At 41.1% G+C, this 25,071-nt stretch overlaps 2 protein-coding genes and 1 pseudogene across 4 annotated transcripts; 2 read left to right on the top strand and 1 right to left on the bottom strand.

Moving 5' to 3' along the window:
• Positions 1-167: 167 nt before the first annotated feature.
• LOC121680218 (low choriolytic enzyme) lies at positions 168-2,527 on the top strand. Of its 2 annotated transcripts, XM_042059444.1 has the most exons (10): positions 168-313; positions 390-464; positions 556-633; positions 816-865; positions 964-1,045; positions 1,134-1,248; positions 1,561-1,733; positions 1,931-2,012; positions 2,100-2,221; positions 2,312-2,527. In XM_042059444.1, the coding sequence occupies exons 1-10, from the start codon at positions 232-234 to the stop codon at positions 2,320-2,322; spliced, it is 870 nt and encodes a 289-aa protein (XP_041915378.1). In that variant the 5' UTR covers positions 168-231; the 3' UTR covers positions 2,323-2,527. The 2 variants fall into 2 exon arrangements, with proteins under 2 accessions (XP_041915378.1, XP_041915379.1); XM_042059445.1 differs by lacking the exon at positions 1,931-2,012.
• A 74-nt stretch (positions 2,528-2,601) lies between these two features.
• LOC121680216 (alpha-2B adrenergic receptor) lies at positions 2,602-7,337 on the top strand. 2 transcript variants are annotated; one of them, XM_042059443.1, is made up of 2 exons: positions 2,602-3,635; positions 4,311-7,337. In XM_042059443.1, exon 2 carries the CDS (start codon positions 4,389-4,391, stop codon positions 5,766-5,768), a length of 1,380 nt encoding a protein of 459 aa, XP_041915377.1. In that variant the 5' UTR covers positions 2,602-3,635; positions 4,311-4,388; the 3' UTR covers positions 5,769-7,337. The 2 variants fall into 2 exon arrangements, with proteins under 2 accessions (XP_041915377.1, XP_041915376.1); XM_042059442.1 differs by having other exon boundaries at positions 4,247-7,337.
• Positions 7,338-14,838: 7,501 nt separating this feature from the next.
• On the bottom strand, positions 14,839-14,987 carry LOC121681074 (annotated as a pseudogene).
• Between the last annotated feature and the right edge of the window lie 10,084 nt (positions 14,988-25,071).

Raw genomic sequence — 25,071 nt, 5'->3', positions numbered from 1 at the left:
TGAATGGAAATAGTCATCCATCAGAATAAAGTTTTCCCATGTATCTCTTACATTGTAATAAAAATAAATCGATATGAACAAACTATGCTTGTCACAGTAGAGGCTATGAACCAAACGCAATGTTTTGCATTAGCCTAAAAAACACCCCTATAAATTATGCCTATAGGCTACACCTGCGCACGTGTAGTAAATTTCATTATCGTGAAAGACCGACTGAAAGAGCTTTGTGTCATGGGCTTGAGAAAGATCAAACTTATATTTTTAACTCTAGTAGTATTTTATTGTTTGACAATCCTTTTAGATCACAACACTGGTGAGTTAATATTGCTGTCGACTAACTCTGTCAGGAAAGACTAATTTAATCTAAATAAATGAAAAATGTTTTGCAGTGGTCTGTGCTCCAGTAACGGGTGCATTTGATGATCATGGTGGTCATAGCACCGTCAAACTTAACCAACAACTCGGTAGGTTGAAATTGTGAGTCCGTTCGTGTAATTTTTTGAGCTGTGTCTCATGTTATCAAAATCAGTGACCGTCCATGTTTTCTGTCTTCAGATGGACTTAGGCCTACATCTCACAACAGGAACGAGTGGGCTTTTGGCCTTACGAAAATCAGTCCAGAGACCATAAATGGTGAGCCTAAATCACAGCTAGGCCTATATGTGGGTAAAGGAGAATCTTGCTCAATTGCTAGTCTATTGCTTGATGTCTGATGACCTTGCATGGGCTTATTTAAAGTTAATCTGGGAAACTTTCCTGAAATTTGAATGTAATGTAGCCCTCTGTCTCTCTCTCTCTCCCTCCATGTGTGACAGGTATAATGGGTTCACCGGATTTTATAACAGAAGGTGATATGTTTATAGAGGTGAGTGGATACACATTCACTTCAACACTGATTTTCACTTCTGAAAATCTCACATTGTTTTTTTTTGTTTTTGTTTTTGTTTTTTGTTTTTCACCCAGTCTGACAGAAATGCAGTTGATGTGAGATGGCCAGGTGAAGATGGAAATGTGACTGTGCCCTATGTGATCGCCCCAGACTTCGGTCAGTGTTGGAAGCTATACCTCGTGTTTGTACTTTGTTTGATTGGTTCAATTAATTTGATTCAAGTTTCACTCTCATTTTTTTCTAGCCTCCAAGACTGCTGATATTCAAGAAGCTATGAACATGATCTCAAACAAATCCTGTGTCACATTCCATCAACGTAAAAATGAGGATCACTACTTAAGCTTTAAGTCTCATCAAGGGTGAGCTAGCAATTTGCTTGAACTATCTTGGATCTACATCATCTTCAGACCTTAAAAACTATGCCCCAGACTTCACCTCTTAATGGAGTAATACTCTTGCTAAATAAAACTTTTGTTTACTGAATGGTCTTACACTTCAAAAGACTAATCTCAGACTCTTGCTCTTAAAACGGTGAAACTAACATGTGTTCTGGAGCGACTGTTCATTTGTGCATCTCTGTGGAGATTTCTTTGTTTTGAACTAATGGCTAACTGAGTTGCCAAGACATGGATGCTTTTGCTTAAAAACATGTCAACTTTGTGTCTCTTCAGATGTGCATCTCATGTTGGGTTCATTGGCGGAGAACAGGGTGTCTATGTTGGCCCTTACTGTAGTGTGGGCAACATTTGTCATGAGCTGCTGCATTCCCTTGGCTTCTATCATGAGCATTCACGAGTGGATAGAGACGACCACATCCAAATAAATGTTAAAAACATGATTAAAGGTATCAGCTAATACATTATTAACCCGTATTAGAATAAGATGTGACTTAAGAATCACCAGACAAGTTTACTGTTTAACTAAAAGAAATTAAGTGCAGTGGGATGTTAACATGGTATGTTTGTCATCCATTACCTGTGTAATTGAGTAGAGAGCAGTAGTGTATTGTGTGACTTCTGTGAATACCTTTATTTCTTGCAGGGAAAGAAAAGAATTTTAAGAAGGTGGCGGGAAACACTTTGGGTTTACCATATGACCTTGGCTCCATTTTGCATTACGGAAGGTGTGTTGCTGTTGAAGCATGTGAGCTAGGCTATCTAAAGTCTAGAGGTGATGGGTGAATAGCGCTGACCAGCACAATTTCTTTCAGGTTGTTCTTCTCCTCCAATGGAAAGGCCACAGTTATTCCAAAAAAGGTTAATGAAGAAATTGGCCAGAGGACTCGCCTAAGTGAACTTGATGTACAAAGGCTTAACAAACTATACAAATGTGGTGAGTTTCAGTTGGCTTCCATTTATAGTTTGACACACTATGTTCTTATTATAAGAGAATCGGCTGTACTAAACTCTTTCTTTATAACAGACCATGATTAAAATGACTGAGGACCATATATATCAATCGGCTCACATGGGTCTAAAATATTTCCAAGAAGCCAGGGAGGAGAAAACCACAGTATGAGGATGTTTGTTAGAAGTGCCTTTTGGAAGATTATGCCATGGACACTGGTATGCATTTAATATGTTCAGTATGAAATGACTCGTGTAATGCTGTGCCATTAAAAAAAAGTATCAAAAAGTATATGATCAAAGCATTTTAATCATCTGAATCCATTAGACACAGGAAATGCAATGAATAGAGGATGCAGCTGAGATGGCAACTGCCAGTGCACTATTTCACCACTGGAGGTCACAGGGAACTAGTTATTAGAGGGAGTCTTGTGGCATGAAGCATCTACCAAGGTGGTCTGGTCGATAACTAGACAGCAAGATTCATCTATTTAAAATCAGGCTGAAGTAGTCAATCAGGGTGTTGTATTTTAAAGGGGATTAGTCTGAACTTTTGAACAATTTCAAACAAATATCTCCACTGCATATTGTTTGTTTGTTCGTTCATTCAACAGAAATATCTAACACAGATTATTGGCTGTGGCATGAACCCTTATTGCAGCAAGTCCCCTTAACCAATACATTTGTCTGTGCCTTACTTAGGCTCTCACACATTATTAGAAGTCAGTAGGTAGCCTAAGCTATTAGAAGTCAGTAGGTAGCCTAAGCTTTGGAGATGCATAACCTATACATTTAATCTGATGGAGTCTATTGCTGTGACAATTGCTGCATCAAGTGTAAAATATGTATTCCTAATGCCCGATCATGTAGTTTCAGATGGATCCGACTTTTGTCATTACGTTTCACTCATCACTCACATCACTCTTCAACATACCCTAGATTCAGGAACATGCATAAGCCATAAAAGTTGCACTACTAAACTGTTAGAGAAACTACAACATAACGACTGACGAGCGTAGGTGGGGTTAAAAAAATAAATAAAATAAAAACTGCGGTAATAGAATAAAGCGAGTGTGTGTGCGTGCGCGCTCGCAGTCGGATTGGGTTTTGTCCGGTGATGCTGCGCGTGACATCACAAGGCACCGATGCGCTTGCATCAAGTCCGAGCAGTCTTTCAATCTTTCACTCACTTTCTTGAAGCGTGAAGTCTGTGGAGTTCGGAAGCTGTTGCCACTGTCTCTGCAACTAAAAATATAAATACTATAAAAATGGAACATTGAGCAAATCTTACCAAACAGATAACACACCGCCCACCGACACGGATCAAAGAATCAGGCTACATTTTCTCTATGGATTTGTAACTTCTTCACCAGTTGGGGAATATATTTAGTCAAAAGCAGGTAAAGCTGAAGATTGTTATGCATTTTAACAGCTTTTTTGGGATCCCTCAAGGATCGACAAGTTCGTGCCTCAGCGCGCAAAGATTCCAAACTTCAGGAGAACAGCGATAGCGCGGTATCTAACTTGCTTTTTGCTTCGCCTCTATATTTAAACAGTTTTGTGACTTTAGGAGACAGATAATCAGCTCTTAGAAACATTCTCCAGGTGACCGCTAATGTAGATGTAGAATATGGATTGACGTTGATTATTTATAAATTAATTTAACGTTTAATACATTGAAGTTTCCATGCAATTATTTTGGGAACTTTTTTGTTTTAAAGTGAACCTATAAAATGTATTAATACAAAATCTGTTAAAACTAATAGCTACACTTTATTATATTGATGACGTTTGTTTAGCCTTTAACTAGAACATCGAATCTGTAGTTCATAGAATATAAGTGGATAATGTCATTGTTTGTCTTAAGCAGTTCCTGTCTTAAATGATCTCTAACTAAAAATGGAATTTTTCTTAAAGGGCTAAGCTAGCACATAAATTGCTTGAACCACAGTGTAGACTAAATCAAACAATCCTGTCTTCATACAAAACCACCTTGATCAATGAATTCTAGCATGGAGGCAGCTCCGGATGCTATCTATGGAGGGGGCACTAACACCAGCAGCCTTTGGGTGCAGGTAGTCAACCAGAGTGCTCCCAGATCACCCCCTTACTCTCCAGAGGCTACTGCAGCCATTGCCATCACCATCACACTCATGATGCTCTTCACCATCTTTGGAAACATCCTGGTCATCATTGCGGTTCTGACCAGCCGCTCCCTGCGGGGCCCCCAGAACCTTTTCTTGGTCTCTTTGGCGGCAGCAGACATCCTGGTGGCCACCCTCATCATCCCCTTCTCGCTGGCCAATGAGCTGATGGGCTACTGGTACTTTCGCACCGTCTGGTGCGAGGTCTACCTGGCACTGGACGTCTTCTTCTGCACCTCGTCCATCGTGCATCTGTGCGCCATCAGCCTGGACCGCTACTTGTCCATCTCGCGGCCGGTCAGCTACACGTCACGGCGGACGCCCGGCCGCATCAAGGCGGCCATCGTGGTGGTGTGGCTGATCGCGGCGGTCATCTCCTTCCCGCCGCTGCTCTCCATGAACAAGAGCCCGGAGGAGAAACAGGGAGGGCCCCACTGCGAGCTGAACAACGACACCTGGTACATCCTCTACTCCACCATCGGCTCGTTCTTCGTGCCCTGCCTCATCATGATCCTTGTCTACGTGCGCATCTACCAGATCGCCAAGCAGCACACGCGCTGCCCACCCGGAGAGCCCAGGAGAGACGTGAGCGCCACCTCTCCACCGCTGGGACTCGGCACAGCGCAGCGGAACGGGGCAGACCCCGGGAGCTTGGTCAAGAAAGACGGTGCGATCAGACCTCCGGGCCTCAACATGCCGTCGTCTTCCTCATCCCCTGTCCAGTGGGAGGGTCCAGCCACTGGCCAGAAATCCCAACTACCCATACCCCTCTCCGCCCCTGCTCCGACAACCTCCCCCGGGTCCTTTACTTCCCCCTCTGCCTCCTCAGAGCCCCAGTCAGACATCGCCCCTACACCCCAGGGGGGTCCGCAGCATCACGGCAGCCCAGAGAAGCCAGCAGAGGCTTACAACGACAACGACAACGACGACAGCTCCAGCCCGGAGTCTGACAATGAGGCGGCGGAGAGGCACGGGGCAAACGGCACGGGTGCGAGCATCACCGGCCCCAAAGCTCTGGCACAGAAAGGCCGAAACTTAGTGATTACCTCGAAGGGGACACAGTTGGCCTCAATCAAACCCAAAGCAGTAGGGACTCCCAACGCGGCCCGGCGCAAGGCCCTGGTCAACCGGGAAAAGCGATTTACCTTCGTGCTGGCGGTGGTCATTGGTGTGTTTGTCATTTGCTGGTTCCCCTTTTTCTTCTCTTACAGTCTCCAAGCCATTTGCCCCAAAACATGCAGCACCCCTGAACCACTGTTTACTTTCTTCTTCTGGATTGGTTACTGCAACAGTTCCCTCAATCCAGTCATCTACACCATATTTAACAAGGATTTCCGTAAGGCCTTCAAGAAGATACTTTGCAAAAACACAAAAAAGACATTGTTCTGAAATGGGAATATACGTTCTGTCCCATGAGAATCTCAATCTAATATCTCTCCTTTTTGAATGCTATGTGATGCAACTATTCAACCCAACATCCAAAGAAAAGCTTTCTAATGGATTTTCACAATAGACTTTTCTGCATGACATGCTTCTGTGCTGGTCTTTTAGGCAAATGCAGTTGTGAGCATGACGAATTCTCAAGAGTGTAATCTCTTTGAAACATTTCAGACATTTTTTTTTTCCTTTCCTCGCTTTCAATCTCTGAGGATGTTTTAGTCTGTGCTTTTCTGATCTGAAAGGCCACTTTGAGAGACAGTCAACCCTGTGATTAAACATTGGTGGCAAGGTGGTTGTTTAACAGATTCACTCAACTGCTTTCTGTTCTTGCTTTCTCTAACTAAATTATCCATGGCAGTGCCAGAGCAGTTGTAAGTGTGCATAATGACATGAACTTCATGCTGGGGACCTTTTTAGACTAGTTATTTAATACCGTGAATAATGTTTATTGAAGACAAAAGAAATGGATCATATTTACCTTTTGTTAGTGCGACAAAATACATATCTCCCAAGACCATCAGCATTACTGGTGTCACCAACCTATGAAAAAAACTGTTTTGGCTATATATTTATGGTTATGTGTTCAAAAGGTTTTTTTACTCTGCAAACTCTGTGTCTCCAGTTTCTAGGTTACAGGTTTCAAAACAGCATGTTCTGTTAGCTGATTAGCTTGGGTTAAATATGCAAGAGAAGAAGTAAACAAGCACCAAAACAGAATGATAGTTCTCATTGCATTGAAGTGTCATCTTTTGATTCCACGTGGGGGTGTTTTTTACTGCATAAAAGCTGAAATTTATAATCGTCACATCAAGCATGATGGGGACCATTATCCAAATGTGATGTTTGAGCAGTGCAATTTGTAGTTCAAACATTGACACATTACATCCTTAACTGATGAAAAATTACATTAATACTAGAGAATGCATTTTGTAGAAAAAAAAAAAGTCAAATAACAATTTGCCCTTGTATTTCTATGATTCAGTTCAGTATTTTGCTGCTTAACCTGCAAGCATGTGTTTAGTGTGTGTGCCCTCATAAATGTGTTTGATTTGTAGAAGGCCAATTTATGCATATTATCACATTCATTGATACTAATCTGTTCCCAATTGACATTGAAACAATGTGACATTAGTATACTAAAAGCACCCTCCTCAACACTGCAAGATTTGATTGAATTGCAAACATATTGAATGTGTGATGCACAGCATTGTGTACTTGAGAGGAAGAGTCTGGCTGGATATGAGATGGATATATTTTGTCGTTGTGCCGTATGTTGACATATACTCATATATTGATGCAGACTACATGTAGGGAGTTATGTATTCAGGGGGAATAACTTGATATCATTCCACTCGACGGCATATTTCATAAGTGAAAAGAAACTTTGACCATATCAAATGTAACTAGGAGTGGCAAAGGCTTTTGGTCTGAAGACGTAATGTGTTGTTAAAGAAATTACTTGCTGGCAGATTGTAAATGTGGAGCCATATTGTTGAAATAAAAGGTGTTCTTAAGTCACTATGCCTGACACAGTCTACTCTTTTCAAAAAAATCTATATATATGCCACACTCGTCTCATTCCCATTGTGAGTTTTCACAAAATAATTGTGGGCTAATATATTTTTTAGAGCATGCTGGTTAGTTTCATATTTGTGGCTGCTTTGAAGATATGCATCTGCAGGGGTCCTTGGAAATGTGTGAACTGTGTTGCCAACAATTGGCAGATGTTAGACAATGTAAACATGCGGCTGCCCGCAAGTGGACTGAAATCTCTATCTCCATATGGAACGATGAATAAACCAGTTAACTGTAGCATAGTGGCTAATCAGACCAAACTTGGTTAGTTTTTTTCTTCAAGTCTCTCCAGACAAATCAAAGTCACAAGTGTGTCTGCGCTGTTATGTAAGTACCTTTTTGGATAACCACAGTACTTTAATCCAATTGCCTAATCATAGAGGCACAAGTGTACCGTTTCATGCCCACAAATATTTATTCATTCTTGGAGTCCTTTCAGTTGAGCTGTTCTCATTAGAGTCATCTTGTTGTTGTCCTTCATCAGAGTACATCTTCAGGTTCAGCACTGGGACGTTTCCCTTTGCAGAATATTGTTTGACTCTCAGTATTTGTGGTACTTGGTGGTCTCTTCTGGGTAGGGAAGGACTCAGATGTTCCCCTTTGCTCTTACAGTATATATAAATGAGTTTTCAAATAAAGTAACCAATTTTATTCACTTCACCACTCGACAACCAGTGATCCTCCTGGATGTTGCACATTTGTTTGACCGACACTGTAACTATATGAAGAGTTCAGATGCAAAACCCTCTAAATCTGTCTGACCATTTTTTTTCATCCACTTTTTTATCTGCCACTTCTTTTTATCTGTTTTTTGCCTACAATCAGTATTTGTGATCAATATTTCAGACCAGGAAGAGCGTGGTATTAAGCAGGTGTAGAAGCAAACGTGGGGGTAGCGTTTAGAGGGTTTTGCATCTGAACTCTTCGTATATTCTGTACAAATGTGCGTGATTTTTAAGCAATACTCTGTAGCTCTTAGCTTGGCATAATCAAGTTTTCCATGTTCTGCCTAATGTTGTTTTCATCCATACAATGCATTTAGACTGTGTCACTTTCCTTCGGCGCTTGTGTTTGTGAAGCTGGGCCCCTAATTTCAGTGCTCCCAGATAGAGTGACAGGCAGAAGCGTTGACACCACAGCCTAAATGGAGGGGCCCTATTTGTACATGTCTGGCAGAATCAGGCTAATGAGGTAATCAGCTCATCTCAGTTCACACCAGCTGAGTGTCACCCATTAAAATGGCTTAAATACTTCTAATCAAGTGGTTTTGTTTGGCAGCCATTTTCCACAATGTACATAATGTGCAGAATGAGGTGCCTAACGGAACAACATTTATCATTCAGTGCATGCAACACAACAAATTGCAAAGCAGGAATGAGCATACTTAATATAGGTAAATGGCCTCCATGTTTAAATAGTATTTAATTATGTTTTTTCACCAGATTTTTTTAACCAAGCGATAAATGTGTCAGATGGAATGTAGATAAGTTATAGAATGATAAACAAGATGGTATTTGTAAATACTATTTGAGCAGGTTGAACTTACAGTATGTGTGTGTGTGTGTGTGTGTTTGTGTGTGTGTGCTAAATGCTCCCCAACAGTGGGAGGTGGTGGATTGAGACTTACTGAAATAGATTCACACCCAACATGATGAACAAAATGGGGACATATGGGGAGAAAGACATTGTTTGTCTGTTGAGTTGGGAGCTGGTATGACTCATAGCAATAGGAAGGTTTCCTCCCAGCATGCAAGTATGCATGTTTTATTACTAGTAATGGGAGTGAGGTGTGGTGACTGTGGTGGCAGGAAAACTCAACACAGCAAGTGAGAGTAAAATGAGTGCACTATTTTAATGTCGGTGTACTTATTTCCTAAAACGAGGGCATGATTTACCAAAATGAGCGCACAATCTAATAAAATAATGCGCAAGGCAGCATGGGTATACCCAGGCTTGCACAGTCTAGTAAAATTAACTCACAATTTAGTAAAACAAGGACACATTCTCTAGATGAACAAAAAACAAATTCCCATGATTCCTCCTGGGGTCCAAAGCAGAAAACACCATTGAAACAAAATACAATGTTTAAGCTGTTTAAACACCTTTCATGAGTAACATCATCAGTAGAAATATAGACAATACTCGTGTGCTATTTCCAACTGTCAAGAAATGACAAATCTCTCCTTAGCACTTGAAGTCCTCTCAGCTAATGCAATGACTTTGCATCCTGTTTCAAATTAAAAACCAGGCTGAACATATTGTCACAACTACCTGACTCAAATCAGCTGTGACATTAAATGGGAGACCACACTGTAGCTATGTTCAATAACATACGTTTATTTTACCTTTATTAAACTACGTTTATTAAAAAGACAACGTCAGTATAGTGTGTGGAAAAGGATAGTGTAATGCAAAGTATGTCTAGGGGTGATCAAACAAAAGTGTAAAACGCAATGTCGGTGTGAGGAGCAACGGCGAGAGGCAGGAGAGGGCCACCATTACCCATGAGGTCTTCTTATAGTAACACCCATTACTCCCAGCACCAATGGACACACTCCATGCTCTGCAGATTGCAAAAAAGCAGCACAGACCAAGGGGGGCAGAGTCCCAACAGGCATTAGAAAAGGTGTGATACTGGGAATGACAAGCAGGGCCTTAACAATATCCTCTCATTTACTGAAGGGCCAATCACACCAGGAAAGATTACTATAAAGATAACTATCACGAGTTTCCACACTGACCAACAATAAGGAAAGTCTCTCCTTGTGTTGATGACTTTTTATCATTCTCAAACTCGCTCTGAAAGTGATCCTCAACAAATTCGTTCTTTGTGTCGGTAACATAAAGTTTATATGTGGATGTTAAACCATTGTGGGATAAATTTTATATGTCTCTCATTGAATGTTTAGTATACCTTACATACATGTAGTGAAATCTAATTGTCATCTCCTTACTCTGACCCTTGTGTTTTCGGAAACTCCTATGTTAGAATGTTTAGTTAAATTAACCCTTGTGTCAGCGAATTGTGGGTAACCCTCAGGATGGGGGGTCATAAACATTTCTTATCTTTGTCAAAACACCAGATGGTTAAGTGGGGTTGTAAACATTTCTTATCTCTGTTAAAATACCAGATGGTTAAGTGATTAATGGAGGGTGACAACTTGTGAATTTCCATGGGTGTGGGGTAAGGTATAAGAGTTGGCTTCACCCACAGATGTGTGGGCTTGTTACTTTGACATTTCATGTGGGTAACATGCTCCCGGCATCGTGAATAAAGCTGCAGTCTCACACCAGTTGTCTTGGATTCATTTTGACCACACCATCAGACATAAAGAGAGGGAAATTCACTAGTGTCAGAATTAAGTTTTGATGGACAAAATCTCAACTTTTCCACATGTGGCTTGCTTACCAACTTTTTTTCATCTGTTTTTCACCTAACAGAGACACGCTTCAAATTATACAGTAAATGCATCATTGCAGACTACATATTTCCTTTCCTTCCATAAGTCCTTGAAAACAGCAATTGTAAAGCCCATACACAAAAAGAACAATCTGGATGCTTCTATAACTATACAGTGCAACTGGCCAGATCTAAGAAGACTGCTAGTTGTTCAAAAACTTTTCCATTTGAGAATGATGGAAGCTACCGTGCTCTTGGGCTCTTTCATTGTTGAAGAAATTGTCTTGTACCCTTCTGCAATATACGTCTTGACACAATCCTGCATGGACAATTCTCTCAACCTTGTGGCTTGGTTTTCACTCTGACGTACACAATCAACTGTAAGACTTCATATAGACAAATGAGTGCCTGTCCTAATAATGTTCAATGAATTCATTTAGGCACAGGTACTCTAATCAAGTTGTAGAAGCATCTCAAGTACTATTGATAGAAGTAGAATGCACTAGACTAGAGCTCAATTGCAATTGTCATAACAAAGGATCTGATGGTTCAGTCTTATTTTTTCTGAATTGCATATTGGAGTATTGTGTGTAGATTGATGAGAAAAATCAATTTAATCTATTTCATGATGAGTCTGAAACACAACAAAATGTGGAATACTTGAAAGGGTCTGAAAACTTTGCGGTTGCACATTTATTTGAAATATTATTGAAAAAATAGTCCCTTGTGTGCACACGTTTTACTAAATAGTGCGTTCATTTTAGTAAATTGTGCTCTCATTATAATGTTTGTAAAATGAGCGCACAGTTTAGTAAAATAAACGCACAATCAAGTAAATTAAGACCACAATTTAGTAAAATGAGCGCACAATTTACTAAAATGAGAGCCATTCTCTCGATATACAAAATTATCTTGCAATGACACCTCCGTACTTTTGTTTTGTTGCCAGGATAATAAAAAAACAAGTAAAGGTTTACCGTCGGCCTAACTTGTCATTAGAAGATATTTAGCGTAGGCCTAACACATAGCATAGGCCTAGTCCATATTGAGTCTCTATTTGAGACCGGCCTTTATTTATCCAAATCTCCACACGAGGCTGAAAAGAGACAGCTGTCTATTTGGGACTCAGCCTTTACTTGAAGTTTTACGGTAATTTAACTGGCTAACTGGTTAACATTGGTGCTTTCATCCTAGGCAGGGACGTGCACAGGGGGGTTGCTCAGGTTGCCCGGGCAACTGTCCATATGCCCTTCCAATAGGGAAAATAAATAAATAAATCGTACAATGGATCGGTACCGTGAGCCTGCATAAGGTACCGATCCACTTGCACGACACTTCATTTTGTCGTGTCGCATAGATGTCGCGCTGCCTCCCCACGTTCAGTCGTGTGTGGGCGTTTTGTTTAAAATGTCAGTTACCAGCTCATACTCCGTTTTAACGTATCTTAAGTGTTTTTCCACAAATGGACCACAATTTTAGGCATGTACTTAACAGTATACAACACATTAATAGCCTAAACAAACTATGCAAGCCATTTGGAAATCTTGTTTTATTTAAACTACTCAATGCAATCTCAAATCCTTACCAGAAACACCAACAGTCAATATATTCATCCAAATCCTAGTTTCGTTTGTTTTATGGACTACTAGGTGGTCGTGGAAGAGATCGTTAAAACATTATTTATCTTGTAAGCGGAACCAAAGTTTCACAGGCACTGTTGTGGTACAACAAAGGACCTACAACCTCATTCTTTCATTGGAGAGTCGCCTCGCGTTCAACGGATTCATTTGCATAAAGCTGGGCATCGGCCAGCTATTTGACGCGCGACATTATTTCAAATGCAGCGCTGCCTTCCCGGAATGCTTTGCGGGTGCGTTAAAGTCGCTTGATGTCACCCATAGGACTAGAGTGGAATGCGACACGACAAAATGAAGTGAAGTACAAGTGGATCTGTACCGTAACGGTACCGATCCACTTGCACGACACATCATTTTGTCGTGCCGCATTCCACTCTAGTCCTATGGGTGACGTCCATAGACTGTAAAAGAAATGGACGAACAGACTCCGTCGTTTTCAATGGGAGGGCACTGAGTCAAATAGAACGATTTTTCAGTTGGTCCCCCCAGTACTGCGCAGACTCACACTTAACTTTGTGACGTTAGCCATCGAACTGAATCTTGTAACTTAAATGATAGATACACAGAAATTCTTCTCACACTTCCTTCACCTTCAAAGTCATCAAAGTTAAACATTTATGTATTATTATTAATATCATCCTCACCAAGTAGTGTTAATGTTGAAGCTACCACACATGATCATCTTCAAAAACAGTCATGCTAAAACAAAACAAAAAAGTTATAGCCTGAAGCTGATCTTCTTTCCACTTTTCTGACCTACGGTCAATCCATCGAAAACCTCTGAAATGATTAGTTTTTTTAAAAATTAGGTTTACTTTTTTTTTATTATTAGGTTGCCTCTGTGTAATGCTTTACCTTAACATACGGTCGTGTATGCTAGGTTTTGCTTATGAGTTACCGTCATAGTAAGGTGGACTGAGCTTCTTATCCAAACAATACGGTTATCTCCCTACGGCGCGAAAGAGAGATTACGTCAAAGCTAGCTTCCCTCCAACCGAACAAGCTAACCATTCTTCTTACGGGTAACCAACGTTACGGACGAGGTAGTACAGTCTGTTTTGCCTTTGTAGTGTTTATGTAGATTACACAGAAGCTACAATATCGGTGCAGGATATATGTTATATGAAGTTATGGTATTTAAAAAAAATCCTAGAATGAATGGGCTTCTATGGGAGTTAGCAGAGAGGTGGTCCCTCCAGCCTACGTCGATTCTTCTACTTCCGGGAATTCGCCTGCCCTCTTGGTGACGTCAAGCGACTTTAACGCGCCCGCAAAGCATTCCGGGAAGGCAGCGCTGCATTTGAAAATATGTCGTGCGTCAAAACATGCAGCCTTTTACAGTTGCGGTTCCTTAGTGCACATTCTGTAGAATGTTAAAATAATGTAATTCTACTACGGTTAAATTAAATAGGCTTAGGTATTTCCTGCAAACATGGATTGAGTGTTTTTTCCAACATGTTGGCTACCATTTGCCTAGTCAGTTTACGGTACACACGTTTCATTTTTATTTATATCTGATGGATTTGAAACTGCCAAAAAATGAAAATGTGTTCAGAAGAATGATTTGGTTCATGTGAAAAAAAACCCAACCTGACTCTCGATGGGTAGCGATGTTCTCATAGGGCAGCCGTGCCTACTGGTCGGGGTTCGAACCGGCAACCCTCCGGTTACAAGTACGAAGCGCTAACCAGTAGTAAAAATCAGATTATAGTCCTCGGGTAGAGGACGTATCAGATATTAAAGAAGCCCTATGTAAGTCTGGTTATTCCTTCGCTGTTTCTGGGTTTTCGCCTGATTTGGGCTTGCATTTTTCACGACATAGCTCCCCCTGCAGCTTCGGTAGCAAGTGACTGCTACGCTAAACCCCCACTAGCTAGCGAGCTAGCCATCAAGAAACCAAGCTAAACACATACAGGGCTCACAATAAAACGGTTGACCAAACACATTGTTCAAGAGACTATCAAACCACATTACAAAAACAAAGTTCACTCAAGGGTAGGCTACTTTAGCCTGGGTGTTCCCATGCTGCCTTGCGCGCGATTTGATTCACGCTGCTAAGGCAGCCTGGAGACCATGGAGCAAATTTTCGCCTGAGATAGGGAACCAATCACAGAACAGGTGGGAAAGCAAGACGATGATGAGCTATGCACAGACGCATTTGATAGACATCCGTGGCACCCAATAAACGGATCTGGGCATTTTTTTCAAATACGGGAAAATGAACGTTTGGTTCCCAGACCACGTCTCATTGAGAAGTGGTGGCGCTAGCCAGGCTAAGGCTACTTACAATTTCAACAGCAACAAAACCAAGTCGGAGTCCGTTTTGCAGTCTTCTTAGAAACTACAATCTGACTAGATTTTCGAGGCCTTCCGCTGAGTAACATCCGGATTTCTTCGGTCCAGGACCAGAAAGTTGCATATTCGTTTTTTACGCGGAGAAGCACTAGGGGGAGACGAAGCACCCCCCAAACGACCCAAAAAGTGTTGCATAGGGCTTCTTTAAACTGATAAGAACAGATACTACACTTGATCTTAGCCAAAAGGCAGAGAAGTGATCCATTGATATCCAATGTAGGCCTAACCAAGTAAGTTATGTATTTATGTATGAATGGAACATGACACACAACTATTCCCACATTGATTTTCTTGTTCCTACTAACTACCCATACTATTTTAGTCCTATAACAATTACCAAAAAATGCAGTCACACCTCGTTTTGTCCTTAATATTTTCATGTGCATTTTCTCTAACATTGGCTTAATATTAATAAAGTATTGTATTTGCAGACAAAATACTAATTGATGCGGTACCCATGTGGGTACAAAAAATGAGTTTACAAGACCCTCAATATCAAATGTTTTGCACTTTGTTTCAAATCTAGGGCCTTATATAAAACTAATGGGAATGCAGAATAACTTTTAATGGTCCAGTCATACTGATATCATGAACATCTTCCATCCTACAAAGATTGGGTAGGCTAGGAATAATACTTTTATTTAGATTTACATTTCTGAGAGTGTAAAAATTATACAAAATCTAGGGTGAAAAATGTACTAGAACTAGTATGAAATCATTGGAATTTGACAAAAATATTTTATAGGTCTTAGTTTTGGGACCTGCGTGCTAACTAGACTAGGATTCTGTCTGATTTGTCACGGAATGACCCAAATGTAGGCTACCAGTTGAAGTGGTTGTGTTACACCCTGTGGCAGGTCTTGGTGACCGAATCTACTTACTCAGTAGGCCAACCAAAGACTGTTCGAATGCACCGATTTGCATCAAAGAGCCAGTTATGTCAACACTACTCTTTGGAGGACTATTAAAAGAAAAACATAAAAAAGTCAGACTGGACTTGGCTAAAATACATTAAAATCCCTTCTGGAGAAATGTCCATTGGACTGATGAGATGAAACTGGAGCTTTTTGGCAGCTCTATGTTTACAATTTAAAAAAAGAGAAAAGAACACCATACCCATTTTGAAAATGGAGGAGACTCGGCTATGCTTTACTGTGCCTGGCCCTGGCCCAGGGTGCCTTGAATCTGTACAGGGCATAATGTAGCAAAATCTGAAGACTAAAAGGAATCCTGGAGCGAAACATACTATGGAATATATATATACAATATAATACACCTATACTGATGCCAAAAAACAACATTTTTCAGATATCCAACACACCACATTGGTAGTATATAGTACATATGACCAGTTGCCATGAAACATTTTTTTTATCCTTCAACATATGAGATGTAAATTAAATAAAAACAAAAAAGGGTTAATTTGTAGGCCTTGTGAAACAAAGCACCAACCCTGCCTGAAATTACACATGAATATGTGGAGCAAAACACACTTTGTTTGTTGAGCAAGATGTTTTCTGTTGGCCATGCTTCTGTTCAACAGAAGGCTTGTTGGCTAAAAAGGGAAGAGGTGCAAAGCATGGCAATGTTTGAGGTGAGATTTATTTTATTTTATTTTTATCAGTGGCAGAGGTCTGGTCTGAGTCCCTGAGAACATTCCTTTTTGATTTGAAAAGAAGAAGTTTATGTTGAATAAATGCAACACGTCCATACAGAATTGCAAATGTGATGACTTGATGTCTCTGGCCATGGCACGTCTGGCGTTTATGATGAACACAAACTGCATCATATTCTCCATTCATTCCCAAATATGTCGGCAAGCAACACTCAGAATCGGGCCCCTAAAACGTCATGTTAAACAGAAATATATATTTGCAAAACAAATTATTCCAAAATTTTCAGAACAGTTAAGCAGCTGCCAATCTGCATTGTGCAGCCATCAGAATGTGTCTCCTATTGAATGGAAAGTACATTGTAAGGCAAAAAATGAATTATATATGAATGGCCAATGCTGGGAAACACAATGAGAGCTGTCACCTATGCTGACTGTTTTCACAATACACACAAAACCACTCATCTGATTGGCTTTTGTTGCCTCAGCTCAAACACAGTTTTTGTCATCAGGTGTCATCAGTGGCCTTTCCTGCTTCGTACAGAGTGATGTTGGTGCAGCTGTGGATTACTTAAGAACTCAACCACACGATTCAAGTCTTTGACCATTTCAAGTCAGGTCAGTGTTGTGTTGTTGCAGGTTTAACGCCCTGCATTGCGGTGTTACATGCTTCTTAAGTTAGAGCAAAAAAGTACTTTCTGGTGTGCACAAAAAACTATATTGCTCATGTTCTGTTAGGGGCACTGTGCATTTCAGACTACAGAATGCATTTGATCTAAAAGTTAAGTGAACAGGTCTACATGCATATATTGTTACAAGGAACTGAGCCACCTATGTCACCAAGATAAGATTCTGATACTACCCATGGTATCCAGGATGTTGCTAGGGGATGGTTGGTGACTGGTGAGGGTTGAAAAAGAGCAGTAATCAAGCAATTTTGATTTCACAGGTTTTCCCAGGTCACATCTCATACACACACACACATACTGTATGTAGATATATTCTGTCCGTTTCCTTTGTTGATGTGCAGTCAGAGGCATTAAGAAGAAACATAGAGTAAAATAAGACAGCAATCGCACTTCATCAGTCAAGGCAAGGAAGCAGGTTTACCACAGCCGGCAGCATGCTCAGACAAGAAAACCAGATTCAGCAAGATTGTACACCAACTCTGCTGTGGGAGATACAAAGCAATAGCATTATGGAGCTGTGTTTCCTGAAACCATCTTAGCTTAAGAACGTCATGAAAAGACTCGTAGATCTACTAGTGCTCCAGAGTTCTTGTTACCGGCTAAGAGCGTCTTAACAGTACTTCTCACTGAGGTCACCAACAGGACATACAGAGGAATTACAACTTAGAATACATAATCCAACTTACGTTCCCATTCTTTATTGTGTTTACCTGATGAATCAGATTTTAGGGTGCAAAATAGTATAGCCTACATTTAATGTGTAATAATGTGATGAAAAGCGGACAAAAATGCAATCCAGTTATAAAACGAGACGTTGCCAGAATAGTTTGCCATTATCTTTGCTAAGTGAAGGCTATCATTTATTAGGCCTATGAGGTAAAAGCAGAGAAAGGAACATGTGGTTTAGTCTGTACTGCATCAAAATCTAAGCCTACACATTTCCTCACTTTCTTACTCGACTTCTTTCTTATCTTGAAACGTGTTCTTAAGTGACACCTTGAAAAATTATTGTATGGTACAACAATCTAATCTTAAATAATTACAATTATTTATGTCTGTGTGTGGTATATAACCTAGCCTACTTGAGATGCTTACATGCAGATTTCAAAGTGTTTCTATTTTCGTATTGATGTGAATTAATGTGTAGATCTGAAGTTTGAATGGTAGGCCTATAGCTGTGACGTACAGTCACCTGACATCACCATCAAATTCGAGGATATTTCAGAACTATTTACGTGGACAGCTCCCCTTAAGAGCATCTTAAGAGCAGTGCACGCGTGTTCACGCTACGAGCATGTTCGGGAAACAGTCGGAAAAACCAAACGAACGATCGTAAGATGAATTGTAGAAAACCCTCTTAAGAGCGTGTCTCCGTCGTTATCGGGAAACTGGGCCCAGGGTAATCTTTTCGAGCTCCTCCCAGCTGACTCTGGCAGATCACGTGGACAGTCAGGCACAATGGATTATTTAATAAATAAAGGTGAATTACGAATACCAATAAAAATGTTCTACCTAATGCGACTATTTTTTTCCATAGACTGTTTGGCAACCTCCGTCGCCCTCCTAGGCTGCCTCCTCCTGCCTCGTCGTCACGTCAGAACTTTAACATTGGCCATCTAAATGCGCGCTCAATCACAAACAAAACGGCCTTAATAAACGATCTGATAATTGACAAAAAATGTGACCTGTTTTGTCTCTCAGAGACCTGGCAACAACCCGGTGACTGCATTAATTTAAACCTGCTGACCCTGCCTTCCTACTATGTAAAGCGACCTTGGGTTTGAGAAAGGCACTACTGTATATAAAATAAACTTGTTATTATTATTATTATTATTATTATTATTATAAAAGACAACAAGTTTTTCCTGCTGTATTCTCCATAAAGAGTGAAGTAAATTATGTACTTCCAGCATTTTGACCATAGTTTGACGCGTTTGTCGCCACTTCCTGGACTCATCTGAGGCTGGTCTGAGGTCTCTAAATAACTTAACCCCTACTGCCTAAATGACTTAACTCCCTCTCGGCCATTCCCTATCCTTCTCGCACTCATTGGCCACAAATTCCGGATTCATTGACACGCCACTTTCACGTTTAACGTGTAAAAAAAAAGAGGCAAATTTACTAGTGGCACATGTGCGACTGGATGTAAAATTCAGTCGCACACTTTCAAATTTTGGTTGCAAAATGTGACCATTTGGTCGCAGTCTGGAGCCCTGAGCTATCTCTCCAAATTCGTACCCCATCTTTGAGATGTCTGTGAGTGACTCAGGCGCTTGACTGATAGGGATGTTGAATGGGCATGGCTTCCTCAGCACGATGCAGCTTTGCACAACATCAAGGATCTAACCACACGCCACCCTGTCCTCAGGTACTATGACCTCAATGAAGAAGTCATTCTCTAGTGTGATGCCAGCGAGACAGGCCTTGGAGCAGCCCTCCTGCAGAATGGACAGCCTGTAGCCTTTGCCTCTAGAACGCTGACACCAACTGAGCAGAGGTACGCACAAATTGAGAAAGAATGCCTTGCAATTGTCTTTGGTTGTGACAAATTTGATCAGTACCTGCATGGTCGAGACCATAACTGTGCACAGCGATCACAAGCCCCTTGAAGCAGTTTTCAAGAAACCATTGCTTATGGCGCCAAAGAAACTGCAACGGATGTTACTCAGACTGCAACGGTACCAGATACACCTGATATACAGACCCGGCAAAGAACTGCATTTGGCTGACTTCCATTTGAGAGGCAAATATTGTACTCTTTACTCCACTACATTTCTTTCCATAACCGTGAGTACCCGTTACTACTTCTAAAAAAAAAGGAAAAAAGAAAAATCTCGGAAAACCTCAATTTGTTGTTTCCCTCTCGTGATTGGATTGTGCAGGCGCCACTGATTGGGACAGCCTATCAGCAATCACCTTCAGCTTTCCGCCAAAGTCAACTCCATGGTCAGATTTAGATAAGACGCAGCAGGTCCATCCCAGGAATGTGCCAACCTGTGGCCCCACCTCGCCAGACTATTTCAATTTTCTGAATAATGATAGTTTTCGCTTCAAATAGTATTTTGTATTTGAAATAGGTATTTTGAATACATGTATTAGAAATACTGCCCATCCCTGGCAACATGGTAAAAAGATGAAAATGACTTGATTTTACTTCCAATTCCTTTTACATTCTCCAAGGTATTAACATGAACATTTTTCATAACTCCATGTAGGACGTTTCTGTACATAAATGGAAGCACTGTGGCAGTAGTAATGCAATATTTAGAAAATGTAGGCTACTCTTGTACTCTTGATACTCAAGTACTTTTAAAAACAAGTACTTCAGTGCTTTTACTTAAGTAGACATCTGACTGTTGTACTTTTACTTGTACTTGAGTAAAATTTAGCAAAGGGTATCTGTACTTTTACTCAAGTAATGAAGCTGTGTACTCTGTCCGCCTCTGGTCTTCATCCCTGAAGCATTACGCCCCACCTTTCTAAATAAAGATATATATTGGGGATTCTGGTATTGAAGCCAGCCAAAGAAAGGCTTGTGAAGCAGTTTTTTGGTCAGGTATTGCTTCTGATATTAAAAACCACATCAACAGCTGTGCCACCTGTAATTCCACCCAAGGGAAACAACAGAAAGAAACGCTCACCCCACATCACATCCCTACTGTTCCAAGGTCCAAAGTGGGAGTTGACCTGTTTAGCATCAAGCTTATCAGACAATGGCCCCCCTTTCAACAGCGGCGAATTTCAGCCGTTTGCTGAAAATTGGGACTTCAAGCACACAACCTCATCCCCATATCACAGCCAAAGCAATGGCCAAGTGAAATCAACAGTAAAAATGACTAAACTTTTACACAAAAGATGTACCATGGGTGGAGAGGACACGTGGAAAGTGCTTCTGGCATGGAGAAACACTCCAACAGAAGGCCTTGACTGTTCACCAGTCCAGAGGCTCATGTCAAGGCGCACCCGCTCTCTGCTGCTCTTCTACAGCCAAGAGTAGTGAAAGATGTACAGTAATTGCGGTAAAGAAAAGCGGTAAAGAGACCACAGTGAAACTTTACTATGACCTCCATGCTTGTGATCTGCTGAGTATCACCCAAGACTCAGACAGTAAGAGTTCTTCTCCACCCCAACAATCTGGGTAGCCCATGGGAGCTTGGCATTTGCATTGACCAACACAGTGATCGCTCATATGTAGTGCTGGTAAAAGGCAAGAAATACTGCCGCATCAGGAGAGACAGTCGCCCAGTGCTGGAACAACTCAGGATAAATCCACATGAAAATCAGTCAACCTTGGATGACGACAGCTGGGACACTGAGAGATGCCCCAACACGCTGGGAGATGCCCAGAGTGTCCCTACAACCTACAGAACTTTCAGCTGGAGATGCAGACATTCCAACTACCAACCCACCTTTACAACACACCAGAACAAGATCAAACATCCAACGGCCAGCAAGATATTCCAAAGACTATGCTGTCTAAAAAAAGAGAAAAATAAAGGTTAAGAAGAGAAAAATAAAGGGGAAAAAATAAGGTGATAACAGATGTTGATGTATGTTGCAAACCGAAACAATTCATTTCAAGTAAATACATGTAGATTTATTTGTAAGTTTACAGATCTAAAGGTTTTAGTTAAACAGAGTTATTCTCTTGCAGTAGTATAATATTTGTCATATATACAGTAGCTATGACAGTGAGAGGGTCTGACTTCAATTGTATGTAAAAGGAGATGTTAGGTGTAGGTGGCACTCTCACAGTAAACAGTTGAATGAATGCCAGGCCCAGGTAGAAGAAGCAGAGTTTACTTAAGAAGCAGTTGATGCATATTATTTGTGCTGGATGAATGTGATTGCAATAAAGTTGATCTTGTTCACGGAAGCTGGCACTGCTGAATATCATCCTTTAAACCAGTGGTTCTCAAAGTGTGGGGAGGGCTCCACTAGTGGGCGCGAAGAACAGGAGTTTTTTTGTTTATTCGTTTTTTTGTCCCTATCTTTAATGATGCCTTTATTTTTTAAGAAAGATAGATTCAAAACAAAATAGCTACACACAAACATAAGATTCATAAACAGACCGACATATGAATTAAAATAACGTCTCATCCAGCTGACCGAGACTGGAAAAATAACATGGAACCAAAATGTGAAGAAAAAAAACATTTTAACGTTAACATTATGCGGGTTGATTGGATTCAGGTGGGGCTTAAAAATTCCCCACCTCCAAAGTGGGGAATGACTTAAAAAAGTTTGAGAACCACTGCTTTAAAGGGACACCAGGCAACGTTTTCGTGTTAATTAATCATCTTCGTAAGTCGGTATCTGGTTAAATGACTCATTATGGGGCGAATAAAGGCTCTCTCGCCTGCCCCTACTGCCTGTAGGAAGAATATCCCACACAGTTCGGTGTATCCTACCCGCCGACCGAAGCAGGATCAGTTTACAGCACAGAACTAAACGCTAGAGATTGTTGCAAACGTGTGTGTAATGGCAGAGCCGGCGAAGAAGCAGTGAAAACCCTTGACGGAAGACGCAAAGAAAAGGAAAAGAGCTTCAGACTGAGCGAGGGGGAGTTTCGTAGAGAAAAAACATCAGGCTTGCCTGGTGTCCCTTTAAACAGTGTTATGGTCTTGTTGAATGCAGCTCCATAATGCTATTGCTTTGTCTCTCCCACAGCAGAGTTGGTGTACAATCTTGCTGAATCTGGTTTTCTTGAGCATGCTGCCGGCTGTGGTAAACCTGCTTCCTTGCCTTGACTGATGAAGTGCGATTGCTGTCTTATTTTACTCTATGTTTCTTCTTAATGCCTCTGACTGCACATCAACAAAGGAAACGGACAGAATATATCTATATACAGTATGTGTGTGTGTGTATGAGATGTGACCTGGGAAAACCTGTGAAATCTAAATTGCTTGATTACTGCTCTTTTTCAACCCTCACCAGTCACCAACCATCCCCTAGCAACATCCTGGATACCATGGGTAGTATCAGAATCTTATCTTGGTGACATAGGTGGCTCAGTTCCTTGTAACAATATATGCATGTAGACCTGTTCACTTAACTTTTAGATCAAATGCATTCTGTAGTCTGAAATGCACAGTGCCCCTAACAGAACATGAGCAATATAGTTTTTTGTGCACACCAGAAAGTACTTTTTTGCTCTAACTTAAGAAGCATGTAACACCGCAATGCAGGGCGTTAAACCTGCAACAACACAACACTGACCTGACTTGAAATGGTCAAAGACTTGAATCGTGTGGTTGAGTTCTTAAGTAATCCACAGCTGCACCAACATCACTCTGTGCGAAGCAGGAAAGGCCACTGATGACACCTGATGACAAAAACTGTGTTTGAGCTGAGGCAACAAAAGCCAATCAGATGAGTGGTTTTGTGTGTATTGTGAAAACAGTCAGCATAGGTGACGGCTCTCATTGTGTTTCCCAGCATTGGCCATTCATATATAATTCATTTTTTGCCTTACAATGTACTTTCCATTCAATAGGAGACACATTCTGATGGCTGCACAATGGAGATTGGCAGCTGCTTAACTGTTCTGAAAATTTTGGAATAATTTGTTTTGCAAATATATATTTATGTTTAACATGATGTTTTAACTACAGATCCGCTACCCGATCTGCCAAATTTACATAGTGCGGTTATAGCCGATATGGGCCGCGAAGCGAATGCAGAAGTGCCGTTCACCCTGTTATGAGTTGATGAACCACTGAAACAATTTTAGAAACATTATTTTAAGGTACAAAAAAGTCTTTGGTGTTGCTTTAAAATTAACATGATGACTGACGAAATAAATTACTGTGATGCTTAATAAACCACTGTAGACATACATAATATCACACAAATTAAGTGTTTTCTGTAGGCTAGGCTACTGCGTGACTTTGGTTTATACTAGGCCTACAGCAAATTAATACATATAAAATATACATTTTTGCAACTTCCAACATAAGGAAGCAGCATGGGAAACTTTTTGTTCTTATCTTGTCGTATTTTCTAACTTTTTCCAAGCCTGATGTACAGTTGTTACAAAAGTATAAGTAAGTATATATATACTTTTTTGATCCCGTGAGAGAAATTTGGTCTCTACATTTAACCCAATCGGTGAATTAGTGAAACACAAACAGCACACAGTGAAGTGAAGCACACACTAATCCCAGCGCAGTGAGCTGCCTGCTTCAACGGCGGCGCTCGGGGAGCAGTGGAGGGGTTAGGTGCCTTGCTCAAGGGCACTTCAGCCGCGGCCCACTGGTCGGGGCTCGAACCGGCAACCCTCCGGTTACAAGTCCAGAGTGCTAACCAGTGGGCCACGGCTGCCCAAAAGGGTCTGGTGTCCCTTTGTGATATGATGATACAGTCATTTAAAGATGAGTAACCGTCGCAGGAAGTGTAAGTGGCTAATGTGTGGAGGGGGAGGGTCCTAGAAATAATCGAGCGTGCGTAAACGTCTGTGGGAAGGAGACAGGTATCACCATAGATATTAGAATGCTAGATTCTACAATGCTACATTGGGCTCCAGAACGTACGTAAATAGCGACGCCATGTTGGTGGGGGAAACAATCACTGGAGGCCAATGGAGAAGCATGTGACTCTGATTGCCGGCAAGTGTTGCCCATAGACAGTAAAGGTGTTGCCCCCAGCAATATGCCAGCCGCGTTTACGATGCCACCTAATACAACTCGACAGACATTGCGGTATCTAGCTTTCTAATATCTATGGGTACCACAACCTGCTACGTGCGTCTGAACAATGAGCAAGAAAACTATTGACTCATTCTTCCAACCTGCGGCTAGTATGCTAGAGCCAGAGTCTACAGTGTCACAGTCGGATGATGATTCAGAGTCAGAGGTTTGTGTGGCGAAAAAGGTCCGAACCAACCATTTTCGGGAAGCCTGGCTGCAAGAATTCAGCTGGTTGAGGTACTGTAAACAGGCGAATTCCACAAACTGCTAATGTTGCAGTCGCTACCCCAGAACTG

This window comes from Alosa sapidissima, chromosome 13, assembly GCF_018492685.1.
Source record: "Alosa sapidissima isolate fAloSap1 chromosome 13, fAloSap1.pri, whole genome shotgun sequence".
NCBI classification, from domain to species: domain Eukaryota; kingdom Metazoa; phylum Chordata; class Actinopteri; order Clupeiformes; family Clupeidae; genus Alosa; species Alosa sapidissima.
Note: the sequence above shows the minus strand (reverse complement) of the source record. Positions and strands in the feature narration are given on the sequence as shown.